The sequence below is a fragment of the Anguilla anguilla genome, chromosome 9 (genome assembly GCF_013347855.1).
Source record: "Anguilla anguilla isolate fAngAng1 chromosome 9, fAngAng1.pri, whole genome shotgun sequence".
NCBI lineage: Eukaryota > Metazoa > Chordata > Actinopteri > Anguilliformes > Anguillidae > Anguilla > Anguilla anguilla.
In genome coordinates, this window is record NC_049209.1 from 33217461 (window position 1) to 33236810 (window position 19350).

General features: G+C 45.7%; 1 protein-coding gene across 1 annotated transcript; it reads left to right on the top strand.

Annotated features, from left to right (window-relative positions):
- Positions 1 to 369: 369 nt before the first annotated feature.
- Positions 370 to 18432, top strand: LOC118234942 (glutamine--fructose-6-phosphate aminotransferase [isomerizing] 2-like). Its single transcript, XM_035431824.1, has 19 exons — positions 370 to 511; positions 1881 to 1988; positions 2776 to 2877; positions 3297 to 3422; positions 4762 to 4820; positions 5360 to 5494; positions 6862 to 6923; positions 8353 to 8432; positions 9825 to 9942; positions 12002 to 12165; positions 13338 to 13433; positions 14166 to 14263; positions 14694 to 14814; positions 15328 to 15485; positions 16088 to 16202; positions 16718 to 16845; positions 17096 to 17263; positions 17932 to 18093; positions 18279 to 18432. The coding sequence occupies exons 1-19, from the start codon at positions 505 to 507 to the stop codon at positions 18321 to 18323; spliced, it is 2052 nt and encodes a 683-aa protein (XP_035287715.1). The 5' UTR covers positions 370 to 504; the 3' UTR covers positions 18324 to 18432.
- The last annotated feature ends 918 nt before the right edge of the window (positions 18433 to 19350 follow it).

Genomic DNA, 19350 nt, shown 5'->3' on the forward strand with positions numbered 1-19350 from the left:
CAACAATAATAATAATTATAATAATAATTATAATAATAATTATAATAATAATAATAATAATAATACTAATAATAATAATAATGTATTATTATTAGTGTTGGTAGTAGTAGTAGTAATAGTAGTAGTAGTATTAGCAATAGTAATAGTAGTAAATTATACCTGTACTGTCATTTATTTTTTTACTTTATTAACAGAGCAAGAAAACATTTTTTATTGCTAATTTGCATATATGGAGAACTAGATATGACATACATGGACTATTGTTCCGCACGTGACTGGTTTTGGTTGTACCAAATAATTAGTCTTTCGTACGTAAAGTGGGTGGTTCAGCGGTTGCCTTGGATATGGGGGTGGAGCAGTGGTTTTGTGAAACTCGCTTTAAATAAGTTGAGGGAGTAGCTGCAGTAGCTAGCTCATTTCGGATCTAAAAAGGATCGCTCAACGAGGAAAGTTCTATTAGACCCACTACACGAGAAAATCTAGACCTCCAAGACTGTCAGAATAATGTGTGGTAAGACAAAGCAAGATTTGGAATGAATTTTCATGTACTTGCTGTTCATGTTTTCTAATAGTATGTTTATGGATTTGGTTTGAGTTGCTTACGAAGTAGACTTTTAATTTCGAGCTATACAATGTTTGAATAGACTGCTGTTTGGGAAAATACGATTTTATGGATTTACTCCTCTTTGCGTACTTCATTACATTCTCATGCACGGCTGCAGCTCGCGTTGCAAACTGAGGCGGTACTGTTATTCAGGTGACATCCGCAGGCATACGGTGAATGTACCAACGTGTCATCCGCTTTTCCAGAATTGGCTATTTCGCAGGCGTTGTTCTGAGCAGTAGTTCTACATTTACAAGAGCGATACCGTGATACAGATCTTCGCTGTTAGCCATATTTCTATACGTTTCCGAGTCGCCATGAAAGATGTGCAAGCGCGGTCTGTCTACTACCTCCAAGTTTCACCCGATCACGTTGGAATATATCCATTGACAGTTACGCAGGCTATGCGTACCTCCGCGGTTGCGAAGAATGCAGCATAGTTGGATATACGATGTTGTAGCCTATACAAGTTCCATGTCAGATAAATTGTGATAGGATACATCTGTTTTACGCAATTCTACAGTTATGAAGTTACGCGCTGAATGGCAGATTAAACTGGGCAGTAGACCTAGCCTACCGCTCACTTATCTGACTGAGTGAATATTAGGTTTAACCGTGACATGGACTGACACTAATGCACGAATGATCTATGATGTGTAGCATGAAGACCAAATTAAGGCGCGGCTTAATTCGTGTATATCCCGTGCGAGGGAGGGTAAACGAGCAGCATCTGGAGCCGCTGTGAATGTATGATTATTTTCCCTGAAGTAAGCTGTTTGTTGGTACTGTAGCCTATTATAGCTCTTCGGAACGTTCGACATATGGGGTTTTTTGCCCTCAACTTTCATACGAAATTGTCTTCCATTGTCCTGTAGACTATCACTAAACTGACCGTATTTCTGTCTTGATTGACAAAACAAAAACAAAAAACAAAACATACAATCAAGACAGAAATAATGTCCTTCTTGCCCGAGACCTTCCATAGTTTGCAAACCATGCCGTTATTCTGGGATGAAAGTAGTTTAAAGGGCAGGATTGGAGAACGGGTTCGTCCGAACACGTGCACATGGGGCGTTAAAGGGAGCTTGGGAATTTTGAGCGGAATACGTCCGTAACAGCTGGAAGCAGACACTAAAACATAGTTTGTTGCCATATTACAGAGTATGCAGGGTGCTTGTCTCCACCCATGTGTGTGTGTGTGTGTCAGAGAGAGAGATTGGTGATGAGGAGGCGCAAAATTAACTTGTGAATGTTACCCCTGTTTTTCTGCACGCAGGAATTTTCGGGTATCTGAACTACCGCGTGCCAAGGACAAGGCGGGAGATATTTGAGACACTGGTGAAGGGCCTTCAGCGGCTTGAGTACAGGGGATACGATTCTGCAGGTAAAACTATAAACATGAAGATTTATCGGCCCTCTTCATCAGTTCTTTTGGGAACGTTTTTATTTCTAAATTGTGGCTCAGCTGGAAGAAGGACGAGGTGACTGTTCTGATAAGAACACTAAGAGGAGAATACAACAGTCCGCTTTCCTAGGTTTCTTAATTGGCCTGATAGATTATAGATTCTGATGTGATGTCACCTCTAATGAGTAGCAGCAAGTATATAGGCTACCTCAACAGGGAGAGCTGACTGACTTTTTACTGTGTGATTATTTCATATTCAGTGTAACTACTTTAATCTATTTCAAATTCTGGGCAAATTGCCATCGCTTCTGAAGGACAAATAGAGCGGGGTAGACCAGATTAAGCTCTGGTTTAATGTCTAGAATGAAGCAGCATTCTGCCCCAAACAACAGATCTTACTTTAGCTCACTTCTGTCACAAAATAAATAAATAAATAAATAGAACCTCATTTGGATATAGGCTTAGCAATTAGCTAAACAATTAGCACCTAAAACTTAACCATAGAGGAAATATTTGAGCCATATATTGGTGCCATTCTATGGCTGTGATACCACTTAATGTCACTGCAGTTGACAGTCCACAGTCTCTGGAGAAAGCTATGGTAATTGTGCCTTAACATTAAAATGTTACTTAACTTTGACAAAATTAGTGCACACCCCCCTTTCTTGGACTTTGACTGTAAATAGTATATGAATAATTGACATCACCCAGTGTGTTGAGTTGACTTATGCCACATAATTCTGATTTGCTATTGAATTTTGTTCAGGCGTTGCAGTAGACACCCCGGTTAAAGACTCAAAGGATGACGGCAACATCTGCCTGATCAAGAAGAAGGGAAAAGTAAAGGCCCTGGATGAGGAGATCCACAGTGAGTCAACGAAATGTCAATGCACCACCCCTCTCTCCATCACCCATTCTAATAATGCAGTGTAGTGCAGTGGTTCCCAAACCTGTTCCTGGAGATCTACCACCCTGAGGGGTTTCACTCCAACCCAGACAAAGGACACCTCATTCAACAGCAATCTTGTTGAGCTGGTAATTATTAGAATCGGGTGTGCCAAATTAGAATCGAAACGAAAACCTTCAGGACAGTAGACCTCCAGGAACTGGTGTGGTGTGTAGTGTAGTGCATGCACAGTATAAATATCAGTGTGTGAGTAGGGGTACTTGGGGAAACTAAACCAAGTGCACCACACCACCTTCTCTCAGTTGGCATGTCTTTGTACGGACCAGACTGTAGCCTGCTTGGTTTTTAAAATAGTCTTTTTTGACTTTTTGTGTGCGCAGAGAAAGACTCCTTGAGTCTGGACACTGAGCTGGACACTCACTTTGGCATCGCCCACACCCGCTGGGCCACACACGGGGAGCCCAGCGCCGTCAACTCCCACCCGCACCGCTCCGACAAGAACAACGGTGAGCCACTCCTGCCCAGGCTCACGTGCACGCATTCACACTGCTCCGGAAACACACACACCTGCACCGCAGGCAAAACACGCACATACACTCACGCAGACACACAAGCAGGGACATACACACACAGGCACACACAGGCACACACACTAACATACGCACACACACACACACCAACATACACACACAGGCACACACTCACGCACTAACACACACACACACACACACCTGCACCGCAGGCAAAACATGCACATACACTCACGCAGACACACATGCAGGGACATACACACAGGCACACACACTAACATACGCACACACACACACACCAACATACACACACAGGCACACACTCACGCACTAACACACATACACACACACACAGACACCTGCGCCACAGGCAAACATGCATGCACACACACACGTGCACACACATGCACGCACCCTCACACACACACACATAGACACATATGCACACACACACACACACACACACACACACGCAAGCTCGTACACACATATTAATTTGATTTCTGTAATGGGCGAGTTGCTGTTTCCGGGGGCTGTTTACAGCAAGACTTTCCTAGGAGAACAGCACTGTGTGCTGCCACTGTGATGTCATGTTCCTTCAACTCGCTGCCAGCCCTCTAGGAAAAAAATATGTAGCCTTCAAAGGGAAGAGCAGTGAAGGGTCAGAGGTCAGATGGGTAATTCAGTGAAACACATTGCCTTGTTGCACTGATCTCTCAGATGTTCTCACATTGTGCCATACTCTGTAGAGAGAGGGTCATGTTTAACACACACACACACAAACACAGACACACACACACACACCCACACACACGCGCGTGCACACGCACGCACACACACACACTCCCAGAATCAGCGGGTTGTGGTGTGGACTGTGGATTTTATAATCATTTCCCCACTACTGGCTATTCTTTGTCCCTAGTTTCATACACACAAACACTCGCTCGCACACACACACACACACACACACACACACACACACACACACACCTAAAATAGGTTTGTCCGGTTCTTAACCCTATGATTTTATGGAGGAGACAATGCAAACCAACCGGAATTACAACTGCTCAACTGTGTCAGTAGGTGGGATAGTTGCTGGGTGTGGAACAGGCTCTTTGAAAAATGCTTGAGATGTGACATCCTGTAGGGATTATAGCGTCACGGTGAACTTAATCATTTGAAAGAGGATCTCACTTGTGCAGAATGTGTTGTACAATCCTGGTTTGGAACAGAATCCAGCCCAGATGTTTGCTTCGGCATTCACACCAAAAGAGAAATATGATTCCAACCATTATCTTTGTTTTTTCCCCTGCAGAATTTGTTGTGATCCACAATGGGATTATTACCAATTACAAAGAACTTCGGAAGTATCTGGTAAGGAACAAACAATCCACTAGCTTTTGATAGCACTTCCACTGTGTGTTCCCATATGATATTGGTCATTCCAAACTGACTGAATGGACCCAAAACTCTTGATATATAAGTTTGACAGTGACTCGGTTCAGATTTATGTGCGTGGGGATCTATGAGATGCCGACAAATTGCCACGATTCGCTGCACTCGTTAAATTAGAAAAATGTTCTTAGATTGTAGATGGGGCACAGCTTTCCGCAATAACTCCATACATTACAGTTGGGACATGGCTTGGAGGATATAGCTGAAGGGACAGAAGAAATGGGACTTAAGAAACAATAAAGTTTCACATAACATGCACTGTTGCCTGAGTGATTAGAGAGAAAGGAAGATGTGGCTATTTTCACTTTATGAAGAAAGGATCCAGTAGAGAAAAACTAGACAAGCTGCTTTTTTGTAGACCTGGTGGATAATTTTTAGGGAGGTGGGGTTTCGACTTGAATTGGGAATGATTGCAACACCATGCTCTCTGACGTGGCCGTCTGCTTCATCCCCTGCAGAATTCCAAAGGGTACGAGTTTGAGTCAGAGACAGACACCGAAGTTATCCCGAAGCTGATCAAGTACGTCTACGACAACCGGGAGAACGATTACGTCTCTTTCTCCACCCTGGTGGAGAGAGTCATTCAGCAGCTGGTGAGTGTCAAACATGGGTGGGACCCTACAGCAGATATGCAGGGGAAGGGTAGAAGGGTGAAGGGGTGGGGGTGGGGGCAGGGGTGAGAGAGGTGGGGTTCACCACTGGAGGAAAAACATTCCTCCAAACTGAAGCGGATTTCAGCCTCATGATGCCTCCGCAATTAGGATGAGAAGCTGAAATGAAACCGGCATATAAATTCCATTTCTTTTAGGCAACACTGGATTTAAGATCGTTAAGACAGGGTGACACAGGAGTTATTCACGGTCCTGGCAGACGTGACGGGCACAGAGCCAGTAGAAACGGAGGAAATTAGCCATCTGCCGCTAATCTTACTTTGCTATGCAAACTTCATGACTAGCCCACCTGAATCCCTCTCCTTCTCTTACTGCTCTTGGCTGCTAATTTGAAGAGAGTTATATTTTAACTAATTTTAAAAGAAGCACACGTTTTATTGTGCACTGTAGGCTCTGTAGTACATTTAAAGGTAATAGAATAAGTCGCTTCGACTTGTGAATATTTAAGGGGTATTGCAGATTTGTGATTGAATGAGCCAGGGCCACTGACGACCCCCTGAAGTATATCCCTGTGGTACATTCTGAGAAGTGCGGGACTAGGGAGTTGTCCTCTGTGCCGAGCGACCAACGCGCCGGCCCCAGGTGACATCATTCTACCCCCCCCCCGTTATCGTTGCGCAGTCTTAAAAACAGTCTCTCTGGCAACCACCTCAACACCCTCTGAGACGTCACAGCTTAAATCGAAGAGGTCCACTGCAGTATAACTTGCATCACAGTTTTTGGGGTTTTGTACTCCCCCCCCTCCCTCTTTCCTAACTGTTGTCTTTGGAAACCACCCTGTCACACAATCCTTAGCTGCACCCCCAGAAAGCAAAAAATCTGAACACCCCCCCCCCATCTCTCCCACCCTCCATGAAACCTCAAGCCTTGCCAGAAGTTTAGGAAAGCCGTTAATCGGAAACAGACGGACAAACCCCCTCCTGACTGTTTTGGTTTACACCCCCTCGCTGTGCTCAGAAAGAAAATTTTGTCAGTGCTGGTACCTTATTTTTTGACTCGCTCACTGTCCACAATTGACACGGTTATACGTCTCCCCAAGTCTACACCACAACCCGCTGATTCCGGTAGCGTGTGCGTGTTTTGGGCGGTGGGCGGTGGGCGATGGGTGGGGGGGGGGGGCGGAGGGAATGGCGGTTGAAGGTTGAGGGGAAAAATAGACAAGACACTACAAACCGATTGCTCAGTTTTAGCTGTTTTAGCCGTGTCTTCTCGTTGTTTTGTTGCCTTCTCTCCCACCCCTTTCATTTTTCTTTGTACGTTGAATTGACCTCTATTTTTCTCTCTGGCAGGAAGGAGCTTTCGCTCTCGTTTTCAAAAGCATCCACTACCAGGGTGAAGCCGTGGCCACCAGGTCAGCAAAAGTTTTTTAAATAAATCTTTGTGCTCTTTTTCCCTTCTTCCTTTAGTGATTTTCTCTTGCTGGAAATGGTTCGGCTGCAGCCTGCACTGTTTGCCCACATGTGCAAGCTCTCCTCCGGGGTGGGACGGGGGGGTTTTGGGGGGTGGGGGGGGGTTTGGGTCACGCCGACCTTTTCCCCCGTCGGGTGCGTGCTATTGCGCTGGGGGTGCGCGTGACCCCATTCTGCCAGCCCCCGACCCGGGCTCCCCGGGGAGGATCATTCAGGTTCACGGAGCGAAAACTGGGCTTCTAGTCAGAGGCCCGTGGTCCCCGTGTGGCTTGGGGTTGCCGCCACACTAAAGATGAGTTATTATCAGCGAACGGAACAGGGAAATGAGTCACAGCACAGGACTTCACTGAAAGGCTCGCAACGTTGAACAGGACGCGAAGGGAGAACAGCATCAAGGCCCACATACAACAGAGGTGTCCAGACTCTCGACCCCCGGGGGGGGGGGGGGAGCAGCCGTTCATTCCAGTGGTACCTGGACTGGTATCGCACCTCATTGGCTTGCAGATTCATCAGAACCATCCTAGCTAGCTGTCTCACGCCGTCGTGTTCCGTTTCCCTAAAAATAACCAATAAACAGAATCTGGTGAAGTAACTACGGGAGACGGGGACGAGCGTAAATCTGTCCCGTTCGGGAATGGGGAATGCGCTTCGCGGTCACGCTGGATAGCGTTCCGTGTCATTTCCTCGTCCCTCTTGTTTGTTTCCCCTTTGCCCCGCCGTCAGTCTGCAGCGCTGTGGGATAGTCCTCTCTCGCGACGCGACGGTGGATACAGTGGACGGCAGGGGAGGGAGAATGGGTGTGGGGCGCCTGTCTGTGTTTGCCTGTGCGCGTGGGTGTTTTCTCCATGGAGCACCCGCAAGTGTTTTGCAACACACCGCGTTCTGGCACGTAACCGGTGCACATTCTGGCGAGGCCTCAGAAAGGCCTGAACGGTGCGTTTACCGGAGGATTTAGCGGCAGACAGAAGGGTGACTGTCGACAGTGTGTGGGTGAAGGGATGTGGCCAGCCCTGAGTTTCAGGAGATTGTGGTTCTCTGTTTACTCCTGGCTTGGAAAGAGGTGTATCTATGTATCATTTTCACACACACAGACACACACAAACGCAGGCACACACACACACTCACACACACTCACACACACACATGCACACACACACTCACAAACACACACACACACACAAACGCACAGACACACACACACACTCACACACACAAGCTCTGGAATTCTGCTGAACCTTGAATTAATCTCCAAGATTTAAATGAAGGTTGAATGAAAATGAATGAATGAACACACACAGACAAACTGAGACATAGGCACACAGGCACGCAGGCTTGTTTTATAGTTTTCTCTCTTTCTCTTTTGTTCATCAGAAGAGGGAGTCCTCTGCTGATTGGTGTAAGAAGCAAGTATGAGCTGTCCACAGAACAAATCCCCATCCAGTACAATAATGGTGAGTCTGCCAAAGCTATCCTTAGCCTTTCATTCGATTTCCACTTCTCAGTTTCCCATCTATCCAAATTCAGAATAAGAAGTTCCTCCTGAGATTCAACCAGCTCTCAAGGTGAGGGATCTCTCTCTCTCTCCTTGCTCTCTCTCTCTCTGTGAATTTGATCTGACTGTCCCCCCTGAATTGTTGTGTTCTCCCAGTTCTTTTTGACCTTTGACCTCTCTCCCAGCACATATCAGCAGCACAGCATGAGTCGATTAACAGCATTTGCATTTCTGAGTTACACTTTTTGCAAATGCTAACTCATTCCAGATTCCATAAACAAATAAATACAGTTAAAAGCAACCACTAATAAGTGCTAGTCCATAACGTCAATTTTTAAAATATAAATTATGTACCATCCTTTTGACTTTATAAATATATATAATATATAAAACTTACAGATTTATTTAATCATTTGGAAAGCATTCTGAATGTTTGATACACATAAGCTGAAAGCTTAAGACAGGCAGGCTTGCAGATTTCTGTATTCTATCAGGATTCACACAGTCCTGTTATGGCCCAGAGCAATCTGTCTGTCTGATATTAATGATGGATCTAGGCGTGGATAAGCCTGAGACATACATGCAGAGTCTACTGCTGTTTAACAGCACTTGAACATCTCTTGGAATGCAGTGCTCTGAACTGGCTAGTCCCTTGTCACTGGATTATATAAGAGTTACTGTCAGATCATTGCTACTGGGGCCTGTTTCAGTGGTTTAAAGTCCAAGGCAAATTCCAGTGTTAGCCCAGAGTGGAACATGAGCTTTCACTCTGCAAGCTAGCAGAGGTAACACCCAGTTATGCTTTATAATTAAATCTTTGGATTTACTGTCTGCTATTTTGTACCGTCTGCTTTGTTAACCTAAATGAATAAATAAACAGACAGACTGTAGCAGTCCTGTAGGTCTGCTGAACCCTAATTCAGCTGTGTGCTGTGCAACCTGAACAAAATGTTAAACTGATTACTTGCAATGATTTTTCATCAAGTTTATCTTGTAGACTCATGGCATGTCCACTCAATTTTCCCTTGTCGGTAAAAAACTGAATTCACCTTTTTGTGAACAAGGATTCACAGGCCTAGGTTCAGGCTGTGAAATAAAAACCTGCCAAACATTGTATGTGAATGTGATATGACCTCCATTATTGACGTTTTTTTAATATATTTATTTTTTATTGATTTATTTCAGTGCTGAGCAGCAGTCGCTGTGTGTCCTCTGCAGTTCATTCTGTATCTTCTGTCTGTGATGTGTGCCAAGCCGAGTGGCTGTCTCTCACGTGGTTAAACGAACCAAAACAAAACGAAGAAGTGAGAGAAAACTGACCCGCGTCGTGTCTCTGCTTTCTTCTCCTCAGGTCACCACAACGATGGCGTCCAGGAGAAAAACTTCCGGAACAGGGTGGACAGCACCGGGGCCCTGCACTCTGTCAGCGCGGGCAAGGCGGTGGAGTACTACTTCGCCTCAGACGCCAGGTGAGGTCTGGGACACCGCGGGCGGGGGGGGTTCGGAAGGACCCGTGTTTCCATGGGGATGCAGCTTAATTGACCCGTTAGAACTGGCGTGGATTACATCAGTGTTCATCCTGAACTTTGACATGCTGACCTGACCAATGTTGATTGAATCCAGGCCTTTGTCTTCTACTGAAACATGGGGGGGATACTCTTTTTGCATAAATATCTGTAAAATCAAGTGAGCCAAAAAGAGCATTGAGCTATTGAGTAGTAGAATGGGAAAGACTGCCAAAGCAGACAACATGTGTGATTGAGATGTGAGTGCCCTGTCTGGGGCCCTCTGCTGGCCAGAGTCCTTACCTGCATTTAAATGCTGTAGAAAAGAAGATCTCCTAGATTTTGTCAACGGGTCTCATTAATTAGAATTTTTTTTTTTTTTTTTTTTATAATTTAAGTGATTGAACAGCATTTTTAGAGACCTCATCTGAGAGCACACCAGTGTTCTGCAGCAATGTGGTTGGAAAATGCTTCCAAAGATATGATGTAAACTTTCAATATGGCGCCATCCGTCCTCATAATCTATTTACTTGTAAATTTATGACCAGGTTACAACGGAAGACATATCCAATTTTGCTTGCATTTCCAGCTCCAGATTTCTTTTTTTTCTGAGAAGACATCTGGCCAAAACTCAGATGTTTCCCAACATTTCTGGGCAGTTATCCAGGAAAAGGAAAGCACAATCACTGCCTCTGTTTAGACCCGAAGCCCTCTGCTCTAGAAATTGAAAAAACATTTTAGTAGCCTACATATGACCCAGCACCACTGAGGGAGGGATGCTGTTGGTCTGCTTTGAGAGACGATTGCAAACTAAAACCTCACAGCCTCATCGCCCCTGTTTCATCCCTTCTATGGTGCCCTCTGCTGGTCAGAATCATTTTCTACAATTACAATTTCTACACCGGAATGCCTTACTTAACTCATTAGAACTAAATAACTGATATTCTGATACTCTCAGTATGTTCACAGTGGTTTGCTAGTGTGTGCATCTGAAAGGAGAGCCAGTATATTTGTTGTATCTGAAAATTGACCGTTTTCTTCACATCTGTCTTTAAAGTCCGTATGCTATCACCCTGGAACAGTGCCATATATCCTGATTAGTTTATTTTCCATTAAATGACATGACAGAAGTTCGCCTTTGGTAAAGGCTCTTAAAAACACACAGGACGCTGGCTCACATAAAACACAAGCCAAAGATAAAGGGTGAAACACAAACAAGACCACTTGGCAAGCAACAGAGACAGTTAAATAGATGAGCAAGAAAGATGCAAAAAAAAAAAGTACCCGACCGTAAGTTTGTTTCTTATTTTAAATGTTTATTGTAGTGGGAATGAAGGGTTTTTTATACACATTCTTTTTGGCCTGTGGGACTTTGAAGTGGCATCCCAGTGGAGTCATTTAGACTTTAGTGTTCCAGCTAGTTTATTACCTTAACTATAACTTACACAACCCATTTTATTTGTTGTGATAGATCCCGTATTACATTTCTGTGACATCCATTCTACCTCTGCCCCAGGCCAGCCCGTGGAGGATGGGCTCTCCCTCTATAGCCATGTTCCTCCTGAGATTTCTTCCCATCAGGGAGTTTTTTCTCACCAGCGTTTGATGGTTTTTATCAAACGCTGGTTTTTACCTCATGTGCTTGCTATTTGGAGATTCAGGCCTGGCCTGGTCTTTTCCGTTACTCCGTAAAGCGTCTTTGTGACAGTTTTCTCTAAAAAGCCCTACAGCAATAAAATAGATTTCACCTGATTTGATGTGGTTGAAAAGAGTTGTGAAGGGGGGTATGAGGGCTCAGCCTTTTCTCTGACCGACTGGGTATAGAGTTCCGATGTTTTTATCTGGGCGGTTTTATTTTGGCTGCCTGATTGACGATCCTTGTAGGATTTGTTCCGACCCTTGCCTAGGTGGGTAAGAAATCACCTAAAATAGTGACTATTAAGTGAAGGGGGGGTATGCTGTGAGTGACAGAGTGACCTATAACCTCACTGCCTCCTCTTCCTCCTCTCCTCCCGCTTGGCAGCGCCATCATCGAGCACACCAACAAGGTGATCTACCTGGAGGACGACGACATCGCGGCCGTGGCCGAGGGCAAGCTGTCGGTCCACCGGGCGAGCCGCAGTGCCGGAGAGGACCCCGTCCGCGCCATACAGACCCTGCAGATGGAGCTGCAGGAGATCATGAAAGGTCAGAGGTCAGGGGTCATCCGAGGGTCGACCCGCCTCCTGTATCCCTTATACCTTCTCTTGTTTCACAGTGACAGTGGGATCCAGCTCAAAACGGGAGTTACTGGTGCTGCGTCTCAGTTTATGAACGTTCATGAAAAGGCATTCCCCAGGACAGAATATTCGTTGCCATAGTATCGTCCTTGGCCATGCCCCCTCATGAATATCCATAAGATTCAACACGTTGGAAGATGATAGCGTCAATGGTAGATGGAATGTTCAGTGACTAGAACAATGGAGCTGAGTATCTTATTGAAATATGGAATCTGTGTCCACGAGACTCTCCAGAGGTGACAGATTCACGTTTTATTATGTAAACATGTGTGACAGGGAGATGTTTTTTAAAGTTTTAAAGTGCAGGAAAGCAAATGATTTAACTTGATTGTTCAAAACTCTTAAAGGTCATAGAAAAGCACATACATTCAAAAGTATCAAGGATAAATACACAGATTTCCAAATACACATTTCCATTGATGTGCTATAATTAGAGATTCGCTGAGAAAAGAGATCCCTACTTAGCACTCATGGGTCACCAGCCCCTGTTAACCGAGCCCGGGAACAAGAGCCAGCCTTGCAGCAGTTTCCTATAAAACTGGGCTTATAGCAGGAAACTGCTGTCTTGTATCTGCCCACCCATTTCCTGCCTGTCCGACTGGCTGTAGTGATAGGGTAGAGGAACCTCAGCATGGTGCTGGGTCCACCCTGCCTGGCAAACAGGCTCCTCCTCCACATGAGCTCATAGTTATTGGGTGGGCAGATACAAGTGTATATTCACTTTTCAGCAGCTCTTTGTAAGTGTATTATCTTCCACAAATTTATTTACAGAATTAAAGCACAACAGCAATTTAATGTGTACCACTTTGATTTTTTGCTAGATTGAATTAAAGCCATCTTCTCATCTCTAGCTAGTAATGGTCACAAATAACTTCTGCCAGAGAGTTTTCATTTCATTTCTCATAGGACAAGTCGTAGTAATTTTCTTTTAACGACTCCAGCCCACTGGAACACATGGTACTCACTGAAGCCCACATTTGCATAAAGCTACAAAATGTAGATGGATGTGAATATGCAAATGCATACACACTGAGTTTGCTTTGCTGTCAGACGCTAACCTTTGCTTTGCTTCCATTGCAGGGAACTTCAAGGCTTTCATGCAGAAGGAGATCTTCGAGCAGCCAGAATCCGTCTACAACACCATGAGAGGCCGGATCTGCTTCGACACCAACACAGGTAGCGACCGCACGCGGCACGTCACCTCTCTGTGGGGACTGGCCCTTCCCCTCCACACCCTCAGAGACACCCACACAAACAAGCTGAGTCTGGGTGAAAGAATTACAGCGACGGTTGGGCAACATGAGGAGGAGATGCTGTAGATATCTGTATTCACAGGCACCAGGGAGGGTTTGAAAGCATATCAATGACTCATCACCTCTATTGTTATTAATGTGGAAAAATGCAGTAATGCAGTTCTCTGGAGAGGTGTATTTGAGTACATTGTGGCATAGCTTACACAAAAATAAACTGAATGTGAAACAGTATGTGACAGCCACCTGTATTTCAGATGAATCACCTTGGTTATTAGGTATGTTACTTTGAAAACTATGGCCCTTCCCTTGAAGCTGTCTCACTGTAACATCTTAACACTGGAATTCAGAGGAATGGAATATCTTTCCTAAGCAAGAGTATCTGGTAGAGCAGTGATCTTCATTCTTGGTCCTGGAGATCTGCAGGGTCTGCTGGTTTTTGTTTTCGCCTTAACATCAGCAACCAATTCAGACACGAGAAACCAAGTGAGATGGGTTGACTGTGCAATTGACTGCTTTCATTGGTCAGTTAAGTACCGGCAGACCCTGTATCCTGCCAGGACCAGGAATGAAGATCACTGCGGTAGACCATTCTAAACCTAAGGGTGAGAATGTAGGCTCTCTCCCCTGACGTCTCTGGTCTTGTGTCTGTCCCTAGTGGTTCTGGGTGGGCTGAAGGACCATCTGAAGGAGATCAAACGCTGCCGGCGCCTCATCGTGATTGGCTGTGGGACGAGCTTTCACGCGGCTGTGGCGGTAAGCGAGCGGGGAGGGGTTGTGTGTGTGTGTGTGTGCGTGTATGTGTGTGTGTGTGTAGTGTAATTGAATGTTGACATTGACTGAATGGCCTGTGTGTAGGAGGGCTAAACCTACTTTCATTGATTGATGGCAAAGCAAGGCTAGCTCAATGATGGCATGCTATCCCAAAAGCACACTGTCTGAAGAGTTCCAGCATTGTGCCATTTCTTGATTTTGAACGTTTTATTATCCTTTTGACCATATGCGTATCCACTCTAAATTAAATCACAGAGATGTTCAAACTCATAATAATTCCAATATACTTGTAAATCATCAATAATACGAATAATACTCCCCTTGCCATGCATTCCAGCTGCATAGTGTTGATTGTGCCAATAAGCAGCGATAAAGACTTAGCGTGATGCTAACCGCTCTGCTCCACCCTCAGACCAGGCAAATCCTGGAGGAGCTGACAGAGCTGCCGGTTATGGTGGAGCTGGCCAGCGACTTCCTGGATCGCATCACCCCAGTCTTCAGGGATGACGTCTGTTTCTTCATCAGCCAATCAGGTACGAGGGGGGCGTGGCCGTCGGTTGCAGGCTGTAAAATGAGGAGGGGAAGACACGCTGTCTGCAGTATTTCGGCACACTGTGGCCTTGTTTGTATGGCAGTATCCATTTGAATACGTTCCCTTTTATGACAACCCTTATGAACAGAGCATGTTTTCTGCTTATGAACGATGAAGGTCATAAATATTATAGCCATGAAAGCATAAATATCTGTGATTATTTCCTCAATGAGTTTCCTTATTTCGGGAAGTCTATATTCTGCATGTTATCAAACTCACACAACTCATGCAATTTAAATTATGTCCGGAATCAGCAGTGCCCTACCAGGGATTCAAACCGGCAAACCTCTGGTTACAGGACTACCTGTACCGTACCATTACTCACCAGTGCTGGAGCAGGCAGTGCCATTAAAGAGACTGGGCACTGGGCATGGCTACGGTCAATTTCGCATTACCCTGCTAGCGTTAGCTCGGCCGTGAAGATGTTGCTACAGTAACTGTCTCCTCCCCTCAGGCGAAACTGCGGACACGCTGATGGCACTGCGGTACTGTAAGGACCGAGGGGCGCTGACCGTGGGCGTGACCAACACCGTGGGCAGCTCCATCTCCCGGGAGACAGACTGCGGGGTCCACATCAACGCTGGGCCCGAGATTGGCGTGGCCAGCACCAAGGTACCCGGACCCCACCCGTAACCTTTCGGTTACAAACCCGGCACCACAACACCTTGTGAATCGCCTTCACCAGTTAATAACAGTGTTCCCCTGTTTGAGTGCAGCAGGAGGTGTCTGATGAACCAGTGCCATAAGAGTGTGTGTGTATTATTATTGTGTGTGTGTGCATGTCCGAGAGAGTATGTATGTGTGCGTGTATTTATGCATGTGTACTGTGTGTGTGTGCTGTGTGTATGTGTATATCTGTGTGTGTATGTGTGTGTGCACTGTGTGTGTGCTGAGTGTATGTGTGTATATCTGTGTGGATGTGTGTGTATACTGTGTGTATGTGTGTATATCAGTGTGTGTGTGTATGTATGTGTATGTATGCCTGTGTGTGTATGTGTGTGTGTACTTTGTGTGTGTGTGTGTGTATGTATGTATGTGTGTGTGTACTGTGTGTGTGTGTGTGTGTGTATGTGTGTGTGTACTGTGTGTGTGTGTGTGTGTGTGTGTGCGTGTGTGTACTGTGTGTGTGTGTGTGTGTGTGTGTGCGTGTGTGTATGTGTGTGTATGTATGTCTGTGCGTATCTCTGTTCTGACAGCTGTGCTGCTATCCCCAGGCATACACCAGTCAGTTTGTGGCCCTCATCATGTTTGGGCTGATGATGAGTGAGGACAGGATCTCCCTGCAGAAGAGGAGACTGGAGATCATCAACGGCCTCCGGACCCTACCAGGTAAGACCTGCCACCCCTCTCCTTACCCCCAGTTCTGCCCTGCTCTAGTGTACCTCCAAATCTCCCTCTCCTTACCCCCAGTTCTACCCTGCTCTAGTGTACCTCCAAATCTCCCTCTCCATGCCCCCAAAAACTACCCTCCCACAGTGTACCTCCAGATCCCCCCATCAGACCCCCAAACTTACCCCCAAAACCCAACCTTGTCTCAGAAAGGCCATTGGTAAGGAGACTTTTTGTCACTAAGATGCAAAGTTTTTGTAGATCCCCAACTGGGGCCCTTCAATTTTCTTCCAAAGCATCAGCCTCTATGCATGGGACACTTCTGTCCTTCACCACATAGCTTTAGCACTGTTCCATTGGTTTTAAACTTTGACCTAATAGTGGACAGTGGGAGATTTAATTTTTTACTTTATTTGCTTGTGAAACCCTCTCCTGTCTTGTGAAGGTCAAACTTTTTTTTGCCTTTTTTTTTTTTTTTAGTTAAAAATATTTTTGTTACATACTTTTTTCCTCAGACATGATCAAGAAGGTGCTGTCGCTGGATAATACTATCAAGAGCATTGCAGACGAGCTCTACCAGCAGAGGTCTCTACTGGTCATGGGCCGTGGCTACAATTACGCCACCTGCCTAGAGGGGGCGCTGGTGAGTCTCATTTTAATTTTATCTGGACCCTTACTTTCTGACCCCTGGACTTTCCACCTCTGTTGAGGTAGTACACACGCTCAGAGAGTAACACAGTTGGGCTGATTGCTGATTAGTCCTTTAGAAAATAAAGGAGATCACATACTTGCACTCGGAGGGCTGATTGTTGATTGGTCGTTTTGAACAGAAAATAAAGGAGATCACGTACTTGCACTCAGAGGGCTGATTGTTGATTGGTCGTTTTGAACAGAAAATAAAGGAGATCACCTACATGCACTCGGAGGGGATCTTGGCGGGGGAGCTGAAGCACGGTCCCCTGGCTCTGATCGATAAGCACATGCCCGTCATCATGGTCCTCATGCGGGACGCCTGCTACACCAAGTGCCAGAACGCCCTGCAGCAGGTCACCGCCAGACAGGTGAGCCACACCCTGCTTACACACACACACACACACACACACACACACAGACACACATGCATACACACACACGTGCACATACACATACACATACACACACACACACACACACACACAGACACACATGCATACACACACACGTGCACATACACATACACACACTCACATATGCACACGCACATGTACACACACACACAGACACACATGCATACACACACACGTGCACATACACATACACACACACACATTCACATATGCACACGCACATGTACACACAAACACACACACAGACACACATGCATACACACACACACATTCACATATGCACATGCACATGTACACACAAACACACACACATTCACATATGCATACACGCACATGCGCACATACACACACACACACATACGCATTCACATATGCACACGCACGTGCACACACAAATGCATGCGCACACACAAACACACACACAAATGCGCATACATGTACACACAAACACACACATGTGCATACACACACGCACATTTGTATACTATACGCACATGCGCATACACACACAGAGTTGAAACAGCTGAAAGTTGAAATAGAAAGTAAGAATAGGACACTGACCCTGAATCAGATCACACGTGGCCCGGGGCTGACCGCACACGTTCCTCCTCTCGCTCTTTCAGGGCCGGCCCATAATCGTGTGTTGCGAGGACGACGCGGAAGCCCTGAAGAACGCCTATAAGACCATAGAGCTGCCGCAGACAGTGGACTGCCTGCAGGGCATCCTGAGCGTGATCCCTCTTCAGCTCCTGTCCTTCCACCTGGCCGTGCTGCGGGGATACGACGTACGTTACGCCGCGTTACGCTACATAGGATACGGCACAGTGCGCGTTACGCTACGCTAGGATACGGCATGTTACAGAGCATGATGTAACACTGCAGTGCGTTGAATTCTATATTACTTTACTTAATGTCCTCGTGGAAATGAGTGCGTCTTTTTAAATGTGGTTTTTCTTTTTGGGACTTGCAGGTGGACTGCCCCAGAAACCTTGCTAAATCTGTGACTGTGGAGTAACTTCCGGAAGGAACACTGCAAGCTGTTGAAGCTGGTGAAAGGGAGATACCAAGAGGCCTTTATATTTTAGTGCAATCATGTGTGTTGTGTGTGTGTGTGTATGAGAGAGGGAGAGAGAGAGAGAGAGAGAGAGAGGTGTGAGGGAGAGAAAAGGAGAGGGGGAGAGAGAGAGTGAGAGAGAAAGAGAGAGAGTGAGGCCTATGCGTGTAGTACAAGACTCAGAAGACCAATTTCCACACTCCTGGTGTGTCCAGGAGTGCTTTACATAGTATTGTTGGAGACTCATTCATCTCAGTTAAGGTGAAGAAAACTCTGAACTATGCAGTAGAAATCTCCACAATGTGCCACAGACGAGAGTCTGCTTCCAGCCCCATGCCGAGCCTGACACTGCGCACATCGCTCATGTTTACCCAGTGTTATTGAAGTGATTACTACTGTGCAATATTTACTACAAGCGGGACCAGAAAGCTGTCGTTTTTGTCGGGGCAGAGGGAGTTTAAATTTCTGTTGAGTGCTTCAGAAAGGCAGATTGTGACAGCTCCAAGGTGCACCTGGCTCTTTAAAAGCCAGAGGAAGACTCGAGCCTACATAAACACTGAATGGGAATGCGGCATTTGGGAACATTTAAGGGGAATGTTTGGGAACTCTGAAGGGGAATATTAGGGAATATGAAGGGGGATGTTTGGGAAACTTGGAAGGATTGTGTTTCCTTCCATTTTTATTAAGCAGAAGTTTGTAACTCTACTGTTATATGTATGAGTCCACCATTTTGTGCCTGAAGGCATGACCTTTGACCTTGTGAAACAGGTTACTGCCAACACCCTGTGCTTTGGTCTGACTACGCATCCAGGGACAGGGAAAGGAAGGCGCAAGTCTCCCTGCACAGTGTCAGTATATGTACCGCACATCCCAAAAATTTGTATCATTTGACTGAGTTTAATATCAACTGCTCCTCCTTTGAATAATGTTTTTCCCTCTTATTCAAATGAGGACAGTCAAACATACATTTAAGTGTCTTACGGTTCAA

Bases quoted from the DNA above. Each gene is read 5' to 3' on its own strand.
- LOC118234942 (XM_035431824.1), top strand. The intron at 1,989-2,775 runs GTAAAACTATAA...AATTTTGTTCAG, and splicing joins CAGGGGATACGATTCTGCAG to GCGTTGCAGTAGACACCCCG. The intron at 14,815-15,327 runs GTACGAGGGGGG...TCCTCCCCTCAG, and splicing joins TTTCTTCATCAGCCAATCAG to GCGAAACTGCGGACACGCTG.